Source organism: Delphinapterus leucas, chromosome 2, assembly GCF_059928025.1.
Source record: "Delphinapterus leucas isolate spDelLeu-1000000601 "Yukka" chromosome 2, BTC_Dleu_Yukka2, whole genome shotgun sequence".
NCBI classification, from domain to species: Eukaryota; Metazoa; Chordata; class Mammalia; order Artiodactyla; family Monodontidae; genus Delphinapterus; species Delphinapterus leucas.
In genome coordinates, this window is record NC_143130.1 from 100801705 (window position 1) to 100814272 (window position 12568).

At 44.2% G+C, this 12568-nt stretch overlaps 1 protein-coding gene across 2 annotated transcripts in view; it reads left to right on the top strand.

The window, feature by feature from the left end:
* MEIS2 (Meis homeobox 2) overlaps positions 1-12568 on the top strand; it is a 202869-nt gene that overhangs the window by 2019 nt on the left and 188282 nt on the right. For both annotated transcript variants that reach the window (XM_089907390.1, XM_022587519.3), the window contains exons 2-6: positions 414-646; positions 2164-2305; positions 3013-3063; positions 4064-4114; positions 4892-5041. In XM_089907390.1, coding sequence (XP_089763516.1) covers positions 414-646; positions 2164-2305; positions 3013-3063; positions 4064-4114; positions 4892-5041 — 627 coding nt within the window. The remainder of the gene's footprint in view (positions 1-413; positions 647-2163; positions 2306-3012; positions 3064-4063; positions 4115-4891; positions 5042-12568) is intronic.

Here is a 12568-nt window from a genome sequence, read left to right on the forward strand (position 1 = left end):
GCCCCCTCAATCCCCGGCCTCACCGCCCCCTCTCCCTACTCTAACGCTGCTCTCGGTTCATACTTTTCCATCTTTTAAATTTAAAAACACCCCCCTCCCCAACTTTCAACTCCGTTGTTTCGGCTGGTTTGGTTTCTGTGTGTTCAACTCGTGCTCGGTACTTTTCTCCTTTCTGACTTTGTTTTTATTTGTATTTTCCTCCCTCTTTCTCTCCTGCCTCCCCCCCCTCCCCGCCGCCCCCTCCTCCTCCTCTCTCTTCTTCCCTTGGCCTTCTCCCTCTCTCTCGCCTCTATTCCTTCCCCACTTCTCTCCTCTCTCTCTTCTCCCTGCTTCTTTTCCTACCCTCCCTCCCTCGGCTCTCCTCGCTCTCTCTCACCTCCTGCGCCCCCCGCCCCTTTGCCGGGTTCTGACAGTACGATGAGCTGCCCCATTACGGCGGGATGGACGGAGTAGGGGTGCCTGCTTCCATGTACGGAGACCCTCACGCGCCGCGGCCGATCCCACCGGTTCACCACCTGAACCACGGGCCGCCGCTCCACGCCACGCAGCACTACGGCGCGCACGCCCCGCACCCCAATGTCATGCCGGCCAGCATGGGATCCGCTGTCAACGACGCCTTGAAGCGGGACAAGGACGCGATCTATGGGTAAACCAACCTCTACCCCCTCCTGACCCAGCGTACTGTGTGAGTGCGAGTGCGAGTGTGTGTGTGTGTGTCTCTGTGGGGGGGGGGATGAGGGGGTGGACGACCAAGTGGGGAGTTATTTCTCCTTAGGGTAGGGGGGTGGAAACCGCTGGCCTTAGGAAAGGACAGGGAAGGGGGCCTGCTCTTCTGCCCCTTGCGTGTAAGTCCTGGGGAAGATTTGGCTTCCTCCACCGCCACGGCCCCGTCACTCCGTACCCCAGAGCCGGGAGTGACTGATTCCTCAGAATCTGGCCAGGGCCTTCTCCCCAAGGACGGGATTCCTGGCCAAAGGACGCAGAGCTGGTCCTTCCAGGCCCCCTAACAGAGGCCCCGACGAAGGAGAAAGTTTCCTGCCGATGAGAAGCAACTTTTTTTTCCTTTTCTGTTTCCTACCGAGAGTCTGGGAGTCACTAAATGCAGTTGGAGCTGGGATCAGGGCTGCTTCTGTCGGCCAGGAAGTCCTAATCACCCTCTTCTTAATTCTCTGTAAATAAAGGGGGCAGACCTTGAAGTGCAGCGGGGTGGAAGGGGCTGCTGCTTGCACAGAGCAGCTCTTGGGGGGAGTAAGGGAGATGGCTGGAAATTATTTTAAATTCTGAGAGAACTCGGGGAGGGATGGGGGTGCACGGCCCCAACGTGTACCACTCGGGCCCTCCCAGCTGAGGGTAGGTGGGGAAGGCTGCGGGATGCCGAGGGGAGGGGACGGTGTCGGTAAACAGCAACTGCGCCTGAAGCCGGAGGCCGCAAGCATCCCGAGGTGTAGCTAAACCGCCCAGAGGAACACAAAGGACAGGCGCACACGCACACTTTCAAGTTTTAACACTCGATTTATTTATTTTCGCCAGCTGGAGAAATGTGGTCTTTGAAAGGAAGCTCTCGGCGTGTACCATTCCTATTATTTTGGTCCCCTCACCCGGGCTTTACTAGAAGTGGAGCAAACAAGTTTATAAGGCAAGGGGGTGGAGATGTTAGACTGAGGAAAATATCACTTCGGGGGTGTGTGTAGGTGAGCCTTGGGCCTCCTCTGAAATGCCCATTAAAACGTGGAGTTAAAGCAATTTTGGATTTCACGGAGTGTTCCTCTCTTGGGAGGTCAGGGCTGGGTCTCAGGGTTTGGTTGGGCGGCCTCTGTCGTGCGGGGAGTGGGTCTGGATCAACACCGGGCTCTGGACTGCCTGAGCCTATTGGCTGTTTCATTACGTTCGAACCGAGGCTCTTTTCACTTGGCGGGCTAACTGGCCAGGGGCTTCTCCTACCAGATCTGAGGGAGTCCTGAGCTGAGGGAAAGGGCCAGGCCGTTTTTCCTTTCTGTTTCTGGCCCAGGCTCGGCTGGCTGAGGAAGGGTTGTAAAGTATGATGCGTGCCTGTGGTAGAAAGGAAGGAATCCGAACCCTCCAAACTTGTTGATTACAGTTCTTGCTCCTTCCCCTCTGCACCCCGTCTCCGTGTGTGTGTCTCTGCGTGGCGCTGCCCGTTAGGCACCCGTTGTTTCCTCTGTTAGCTCTGGTCTTTGAGAAGTGCGAGCTGGCGACCTGCACTCCCCGGGAACCCGGAGTGGCCGGCGGAGACGTCTGTTCTTCCGACTCCTTCAACGAGGACATCGCGGTCTTCGCCAAGCAGGTCCAACCTTCCTGACCCACTCACCCTCCTGCAGCCCCTCACTCCCCCTCCCCTTTCCTCAGAGCTTTACTTGAAAGAGAAGGAAGAGGCAGGGACACCCGATCTGTTCCTCCGGCCCCAGTCCTCGCTCCCCATCCTTGAGCCTGGAGGCAAATTGGAAGAAGAGATAAATATGGGTGTTTGTTTTTCCCCCCAGCCAGGAATACAGGGGCTCGACCCTCGAATTAAAAGTTGACCTGCTCCTAATCTGGGGCTTGGCCTTTTCCCCCGCCTGCAGCTACTTGAACAAGAATTGGGGATAGGGGCTTTGAGGGCCCCGAGAGTGCCCGGGAGGGAAGGAAACTGGGCGCCTTTCGGGGCTGTCGGCGCCGGCGCGGAGGTGAGGGAGGCTGCGAACCGTAGCCCCGCGGATGGCAGGATAAGGGGGTACTTGGACCCAGAGAACGGCCCTGAGTTCTCGGCTACAGCTCAGAGGTTCCAGGTACCCCTAAATGGGGCCAGAACTAGGAGGCCCTGATTCTTTTTCAACCGACCCCATTGACTGAAGGCATTAGTTTGTTTCATGTATTTTACCAAAGCCCCTCTCCTCGTCTCCGCCACTGCCCCTCCACCATCCCCACTCACACACCACGGTTTAGTCGGTGACAGGGTTTCTCTTCTTTTAAATGGAGTGGTAATTCATGCTGACTTTTCCCTGCTTCCTATAGGTTCGCGCCGAAAAGCCACTTTTTTCCTCAAATCCAGAGCTGGACAATTTGGTAAGGCTCACTGTTTCTTGCCTTTCCCCAGCCTGGGCCCCTTTCCTTGCCCAGAAGCACACACTTTTCCCCGGAGCTCCGGGTAGTTCGAGTAGAGCCCTCTTTTGAAGCTCCAGAGCTACGGGGAGGAAGGGAAGAGCTTAGAGCCCCTGCCGGGGAGCTGGGAGTGAGGGGCGGGTTGGACGTCAGGGCGAGCAGAGCCCAGGGAGGCAGCGAGCGGGGACGCGGCGCCGAGAGCGAGAGCGAGAGCAGGGGATGCGCCCCAGGTCTTGGCCCCGGGAGTGAGGCGGCGAGAAGTGAGTGATTTCCTCTGTTTGCCGGGGCAGGCAGCCGAGCCCCGGGCAGCTAACCCGAAGGAAGTCACTGCCGGCGCGGCGGAGGGCGGGCCGCGGAGGTGGGCGTGGGGGTGAGGGGCAGGCCAGCGCAGGCCACTTTTAGGTGCGATTCTTTTGCTAATTTGCACGATTTCAATATTAAAAGTACTTAAATCCGCTTTCAAAGGCCCTGCCTCACCATTCTTCTAGAGTATTTCCTTCTTCAGTAAGGACGGATTTCGCAGGGTGTGCTGTTCTAAAAAGCTTTCTCACTCCAAAGAAGCGACTTTTTTCTTCCTTCCTTCCTTCCTTTCTTTCTTCTTCTTCTTTTTTTTTTTTTTTTTTATTTTGGCCTGAGGTCGAGAGAGGCGACGTTAAAGAGGACTGAGGCGGAGAAAGAAGGCCTATCCCTAGGAAAGCCGTGCTTGTAAATAGCTCAGTAAACGTGAGGGGTAAAGATATTAAATGCTTCGGCATAGGTTGAGTCAGATTCCTACCCCGTAGCCAATGAGGCAGAGATGATCAGTAATCACTTGGTTTTTCTGACGATTTCTTGATGTGTGGGCTTTGCCTGGCCACTTGCCTGGGTCTTCTCCCAGCCCCATTCCCTCACCATCCCCCACTAGAAACCTCCGAGTCACAGGCATCACAGAGCCTTAACTCCACACTCTAAACTTTTCTTCCAGATGATACAAGCAATACAAGTACTAAGGTTTCATCTTTTGGAGTTAGAAAAGGTAAGCAGGAAATGACACTCCCCACTTTGATTTGGTCACTTCCCTCTCCTGGTTGAGTTGGGATGTTTTTAAGAAACCTCCAGGCTGAGGGATTGAGAACCTGGAGAGATTCTGAGCAACTTGTTACCATGTACTTCCTTCACATTGCTTCTCGACCCAGGGCCTCAGAGGATGGGTGAATTAGGACAGCCGTGTCTTTTAAAGTAGCCACCTCCCCCCTTTTCCCCAGGCGTTCAGGATTATTTTGAAATGCAGCAAACCATTTGTGTTACTGGACATTCAGCCTGCTTGCGTCTCTATTAGGCTCAGAGCGTGCATTAGGTGCTGGCAGAGGGAATCATCCTCGCTGGGTTGTCTTTACATTTGCTCTGCAGCTCAATCACTTTCCCCTGGAAACATACAAAATTCCTAGCTTATTGAATCGCAAATGCTAATGTTGTTACCAGTTCCAGCGTTCTAATGTTTTGATGTTATCATCAAATCGGATTTTCCCAGTCTGAACCCAGTTATTTCCAGTCCTGTTTCTGCTCCCTTCATTGTAACTTGTTGCTCAGGGAAGTCTCTGGAGAATAATATCTGCTACAACAATTGCTCTATTGTTTCCTCGCCTTCAACTATTACACCCATTAATTAGAGTTAGTTTGGAAGACATAGCACTGTTGCTCTTTCCAAAGGTAACCTTGCAACCTGATATTTTTTCCCTTTAAAAATGAAACAAAACCATGACAACAACAACAACAATACAAGCTGAACCCTCCACCTTAACCCTCCTTCTAGGTCCACGAACTGTGTGATAACTTCTGCCACCGGTACATTAGCTGTTTGAAGGGGAAAATGCCCATAGACCTCGTCATTGATGAAAGAGATGGCAGCTCCAAGTCAGATCACGAAGAACTTTCAGGCTCCTCCACAAATCTCGCTGACCATGTAAGTCTGTGAGCCTTTGGCATTCTTTTAAGACCACTGGGCAAAGCATTTTTGAAAAATTTGTTGTAACCTCTAGCTCCACTGACTGAGTTTTCTTTTTAAATAATCTGGTCTCTCTGGGGGTCTTTTTCTCCCTTTCTCACTACTTCTGCCATACCTTTCATCTCCATTTCCCCTTTCTTGGACCCCCTCCTTATTTATGTTGAGAACCTAAAAAACCAGGGAGTCGATAGAGTGATTTGTGCTCTTAATGTGTAAAGTTTCCTGGATTTGGTGACTTGAGTGTCAGCAAATCGTCTGTTTGATATGGTGACCACTGCCTTTTCTGCTTTCTCAACTCTGTAATCATTGCAGCAGGGAGAAAGAGGCAAGAAAGCTAGCTGGACAGGATGGGGGAGAGAGAGGACAGAAGGAAAAGAGAATTGGGGAGCGAAGGCTGATTTCTCAGTCTCTTGCAGAGATGACAATTCTGAGAATTACTGGCAATCTTGCATTGCATTCGAAATAAAAGGAGTGAACACGTTATAGTTTTCTGAGCTTTTGCCGTATAGAAACTTACTGTCAGTATGTGGACTTATTGCCAAGTGCGTGAGGCATCTTCATAATAAAAGGCAGTAACCTTGATAAAACAAATATTAACAATGTATTATAGAAAGCTGAAGGGAATTCTGATTGAGTAACCATAGGTTAGTGGTTGAATTTTAACACAAACAGTTGGTGAATGAGGACGGAGAGTAGAGTAAGGAGGGACTGTGTGTGTCAGGCCAGGAACGGAGATTTCTTTCTATTCTCTCTGTTTTTAATCCTATTTTGGAACCGATCTAGTGAGTCTGATGCAAAAAAAAAAAAAAAAAAAGCATATGTAGTGAGACTGAAAATTTGAAAAAGAAGCAAAGAGAAGAAAGATTGCAGCTGGTAGGAAAGGCAGGAGTGGCGAGGTTAAAGAGTGGGTGTGAACAGCAGTTTATTTATAGGAACCCAAGCCTGGGGGTGGGGGAGGCGGTGTCTATAGATTATAGTCGATTGAACTCACAACTTAAATGATATAGGCTATAGTCTACTAACTTGGTGCCTGAAATATTAATTTAACACTCCGTGAAGTTAAATGGGCATCGAGGCTTGAAGGCAGTTTGTATCACCACCATCACCCCCCAGTCCTGGGTGTTAAGAGGAAAGAGTTGAGATGCCTTGAGAATAAGTTTCTCCCCCGCCTTCTCCAAAGGTTTTGAAAATGTACAGTCACAGATTTTAATTATTAGCCTTTGTGCTGTATGGAAAACCATACAGCCTAAGGACAAAAGTTAGAAAGAAAGAAAGGAAGGAGAAAAGAAAGAAAGAAGAAAAGAAAACCTCAGTCCTGAAGTCCAGTTCTGAGACAGAATAAATACTGTGACGTTGAAAGCTCCCATGCCTACCTTTCCTCTTGTCTTTTCCCGTCATGACGGAGGAAACGTTGGGGAGCTCTTTTGTATATTGAGTGTGTTCTCTGAAATCAAACGGGTGCGACAAGCAGCTATGGAAAGTTTATTTGCTGATATGTGGCTATATGATGTGTGGTTGTGGTCTGCAAGGCATGACACTCTGTTCAAAGTATTTGTTGTTGTTGTCATTTACTTGTTTATTTTCATTGCTTCCTGTTTCTATATTCATATGCATTTTGCACTGTTGGGGGGAATGGGAAGAAATCTAGTTACATGGTTTTGTAGGATGAGAAGTTCACAGTTGTCTGCAGCCAAAAGCTTTTCTTGTGCCATTTCTAGGGGTCTTGACTACTTGGTTTTCTAAAACAGTTTCTTGGCAATTGTTTTTTCAAGTGGATGTATGAACTAGAGCATGCTGATGTTTGCATAGAAGAGATAAGGTAAACTAGGCTGTCTATAGTATTGGCTGATAGACAATGCCAATTTATGGAACTATTGTAATATTAAATTACACTCAAGAAAGAAGTTGTACCTAGGAAGAGAGTGCTTTAATAATATAACAATCATCATCTTTGAATAAAAGAATCAACTGGAACATTTGTTGCTTCTCTTTGAAGCCCCCAATCAAGTATATATGACAACTGATTTATTCTGAACCCATGAGGTCTTGCCACCTCATTGGGCATCATAATTTAAAACCTTTTATTTCCTAGAGTCTGAACTATAACATTTTTACTTTAGCCCCCTGCTATTTGTTTTGAAAGGAAGCAATAATTTGTTCCACCAGCAAACCGAGTGGGAAAGGGCGAAGTTTTCCATGGACTTGAATTTTTTGCAGGAGGTGAGAGGAAATCTTGGAGAGTTTTTACCATTTTTGATATTTCTGTACCATAGGTATATGGAATGTATTCATTCCCAAGCCTGCCCCTACAAAGTGAATCCTCTTATGCTTCAGCCTCTCCTGCAAGCTTGCCCTCCTCCTTCAACCCCCCAGCCACAAAAAAAGTGAAAATACCTCAGACCCACTACCTGAAAAGTGGTAGAGTGGGACATTTTCAGCATGTAAATGTATATCCAATTTGAATCTCCAGGTATACTTTTTCATTTGCTTTGATATGCATATTTAATACATTGCCCCAGGCTGGATCTCATTTGGTGCACGCTAGTGCAGGGGTGATGATGAGCCACTTCAGAAGGACCAAGACAGCGTGTTGTTTTCTCTGTTTTATCTGTTGGCCCACTATTCTGATCTACTGGCTTCCTCGTGGTTTTATTTGCACATGAAATGCTGAGAGCATTTCAATTTATTGGCTATGAATAATGACAGCTAAAAAAGAAGTGTAGTTTAATTTGTTGTGTGCCAAGGTTTCTCTTCTGGAGGTGACAGTTTCTGACAGCTGTTTGACACCCCCAAAACACATACACCTCTATCCTTATTAAGTGATATCAAGCTACTTTGTGTGAGAGTGTGTGTGTGTGTGTGTGTGTGTGTTTAAGGAAGGAGCGGGCAGGGAGAGAGAGAGTGAAAGAGAGAAAAGAAAGAACAAGTGTGTGATTCTGCGTAGTGGAAAGCAGAGAGAGAAGCGTCAGGCGCAAACTACTAGGTACCAAAAGAGCTTTTGATTTTTTTATTAAAATTTTTAAAAATAGAAATATGTAAAAGTAATTGATATAAATATCTTGAAAGCAAGTATTTTTGGCTGACTTTCAAGAATGAGTTTTACATACTATTGCTTATTAAATGAGGCTGTTGTCTTGCTGATTTCACATTCCATAATTTTATATAAATAATCTGATGTAACATAGATGCATTAAAAGAAGACAGTGCTAATGTCTTACCTTCCATACGTTAAATTCAGTGAAGATACTGAATTTGTTCATTTCTTATTGACACCTACATGATGGGCATACTGATAAAAGGACGTTTGGAATTAAATAGAAAATAAAATTTGCAACATTGGCTACTATTTTGTCATGTTTAGTAGATACATAGTGAATGCTTGCTAATATTTTTAATATTATAAAGTCTTTTATCTTATGTCCTTACTATAACATAAGGGTAATTTTTATAGGTAGGAAACAGCTATTACAGTATTCTTTGGGATATTAGGGAGAAAAAATATGATGGTGAAAGGAAGTAGAACTCTATTTTCCAGCTGCAGTTCATGTTAAGTTTCCCAGACGTTCAAATTTATTATGTTTAAAATAAACATGTCAAGTAACCAATTCTTGAAAAAAAGTTTCAACTTGAAAACTGTTGTGGCATGATCATGCTTTTCCTAGTCTGTACTATTTCTGAATAATAGGTGATATCCACATTTTCTACTTTACGTAATTTTAGATCGGGTCTTTAGCTCTAGTGCAGACAAATGATGTATTTTATTTGTCTGCACTGTAATATCTTTATACATATAAAGATATTACATATCTTTAGATCATGTTTAGATAAATGAACTATATTTGTTTTTCAAATACATTCTCTGACCTAAGCTCCATTCACCTGAAGTGCATACAGTAATATTGTTATTCCTAATTAATGTGCATGAGGAACTACATTTTATTTATTTATTTATTTTGGATGAATTAAGTATAGGGAAGAAAATACAATTGTATCTACTAACAGTTAATGGCAGGTGCCTGAAAATTGAGTGGCTCTGATAACCTGACTAATAAAAGAAAAATTATTTTAATTTCTACGTTGAAAGCTGTATTTTAAATGAAAATATTCTCTTGTTTTCTTTTGCATCTCTGAATATGTCAAATTTATTTGTCTGTACAGTTTTAAAAAATGGGTTAAGTCAAAGGGAAGAATCCCTAGAACCTTGCTTCTGACAAAATTCAGGCAAGTGTCTGAAAAATCAGCCGGGAGTGGGCAGTGAGGAGACAGATAGGTTTAAGTGATTGGTCTATAGAATACCAAGGGGTAATATAGGGATTTGGCTAACATTAATAATATGAATGATTTATTTTATCAGATAGTTTCTTACGTTCTAGTGTAAGATCAGACCTCACGGTGTGTTATCCAAGGTCTCGGGGGACCTGTTCCGGGAAAGTTCTACCTCTGAGTTCTGTCTACCAACTCAAGGAGACCTGGCTGGGGGCATGGGCTTTCTGTCGCTGTTGTGTAGTTTTTGGTGGTTGATGGCTTTTCTGTCAATTTCCCATCGAGAATAATTGTGTTATTGAAATCATGTAGGTTGTGCAGTTGGAGTCTGCTTTCAGAGAAACTGTGATGAGATGAAATTAAACAAAGGTGCAGTTGACAACCACAGACATTCATTATCAGATTAAAACTTTGATATATTAAAAATTCATTTTCCCATTTTTTTTTCAGGCTAAACGTCCTATACAGTATCCCAACACAATTCAAAATTATAGGAGACATTTTATAACGTGATAACACACCAACAATAAATTTCTGTCTTCTCTAAAAGTTGCTCCATTAGATGGAGGAGGAATCATTTGCAAAGAGTACCTGCCACTTCCGTGAGAGTTGCCCACATATTAATTCCCAAAGCCTAATAGAGGGTGGAAGCGGGGAGATCAGGGAAAGACCCCGGCTCTATTTACATTTTTAAAGAGTGAGTCCGTGTTCTGAAAGCACACACAGTTCTGAGTTCTTATGTCAACTTTAGAATAACAAAGTTGAAATTCCACCATTTTTTTCAAACTGTACAACTAACGTTTTTAACTTTTGTAGGCTTGACTACCTCATGATAGGAGTCTTCCTCTTCTTTTTAAAAATAATTTTTGCACAATGTTAATTAGGAGTAAAACATCTTAAAGTCATAGGAAACCTGTAAGTTACATGAATTATGTGTACTGATACAAGCATATCTTGCCTTTATTGTGTGACTATCTCGAGTCAAACTAGTTTTGCATGCTCCGTTTGCTGATTAAAATATGTTTATATATGTTTATTCTTACTTTCTACCTACAAGTACATATTCTGAATTACTTTACAGTATTTTCCAAGTTCGTAGGTTTTTTTTGGCTTGGTGTTATGTATCGTGTTTTAGTTGTGTAGGTTCCAGAAAATCAAATGCTTTAAGTATTTTTTAATAATAGAAATAAGAAGTGGACGTGACCTTAGAGATTATTTTGTCTGACTTCTTAATTTTAAAGAGAGAAAGGAAACAAGTCCCAGGGAAATGAAGTTCATCACCTGAGGTCACATGACAGTTGGAGGTGGCACCCTTGAGTCTTAATTCCAATTTAAGGCTCTTTCTCCTATACCACATCCATTGCATCACCTTTTCATTTGGGGTCTAAGACAAGTTTCAGATTATTTTAGGTAAACTTGTGTGTAGTATAGCTTCTTTTTTTACTCCTAGAAGCTTAATACATTTTACTTTCCCATTCGGTTTTGTATTTATTTAGAAATGCTTACACATTTTACTCCATTGTCTTTTTGTAGTGGAAGAACCATGAGCTGTGTGGAATCATTTCAACGGTCCCGCCAATTCAATGGGACTTGTTAAGTATTGTCCTATAGGCAGGCCCCCCCGCCCCGAGAAATACCATAATGGTGTAAAACGTTATAATTTCCACCATATCTGCAACCTCAACAAAAGAGGCACGTGGAGGATTTGCTTTCTATGCCCAGAGACACCTATCCTCTCTATGCTCTTTCCTAGATTTAGCAAAATTCAATGATGGTGCTAAATCAATTTTTTTTAACTTTCAAGGGAGAAAACACTGGCAGAATTGTGTTTTCTAGGGAAAGCTGTGTGTAAATGAGAAACAGAGGAGAGCAGCAGAGTGATCTCCTGTGGCCCCGCTACTACAAGCTCTCCCCATCTTGTCTCCTGCTTTTATATTAATTACAACTTGCATTATCAGCTGTGAGTCTGTAACCCAGCAAATAGAAAATACTGCCCCTGGAGACCTAGCTTCTTGTATCTATTTTCCATCTTCTTCTATTGTGCTCCACTCAGTATTCACTGCTTTCCTCCTGCTAACACCGCTCTTTAACGCAATTACAGAAGAGCAAGGACAGTACCATATTTGACTCCTAATTATTAAAGCCTCTGGGAATAGAAGCATGTTTCCTTCTTGCCCTCGGATGTCTTCATGATACTTTTGGCTGAAGAACAGGACATATATTGTGGAATGCATCTACCTGACTACTCACCCACACACGTGCCCACAGAAAGCATTTCTCTTTATTTTTCTACGTACGTCATGTGTTTTACATGCTTTCATATGCCACTTTGGTTTCAAGATTCACTAAACTTCTGCATATAATTTGGCAGAAAGCCAGGCAGTTATTCTTGAAAGATGTAAACTTGGAAACTATCTAGGGAGGGAGAAGAAGAAAGGAGTTGTGATACAAACAAATATTTCATTCTGAGAACAAACCAGTGTTATGGGTAAAGGACTATATTGTATCTATCCATGTTGCTTCTAAAGTTTTTTTATGGAGGAGGTAGCAGTTTTTTATTGGCCAGATTATCAATATGTGTCTTTGATCAAGTCACCAGGGTGTAGCTGAATACAGAAAACTTTGGGGTAATTCTTCAACTTGAAACCTCAGAAGCATTCAGCTGTTTTTCCTACTTTCAAGTTAGATGAATATCCTGGTACTAGCTTGTGTCAGTCTCTCAACCTAGATCATAAACCTTGAGACACTCTATGGAAATAAACATCTTGTGACACTTTTGTAGGACAGCATCTTTGAGGATATGAGGGAGATAAGGCGGAAGAGACGGGGGCATGGGGGGTTAGATAGTGAACTTGAGCAAATTTCAGGACTGGGCTGAAAACCCAAGACCCAACTCGTTTGGAGGAACCGGCTGCTCTAAAAGTAATATTTGCTTACGTGGCCTATTTTTCACCCCTTTGGTTTAGAGACCACCTCCTCCAGAAAACCAGCGAAGGAAATCAACTGAATTATAAACTAGTGAGGCCTGACTTTAAAACTCAGTACAGGTTTGACTGATGGGGACAGACCAGTGCTTTCCATCGCAGGAAGTCCTTCTGAGTGATCCCTTAAAATCATTCTAGCACCCAAACAGAAAAACTCGCTGGACCTTCACTTGAACGATTATATAATAGCTATTAGATGACATTTGCCTTAAAACATAGTTGAGAGGTGTTAGTGGTT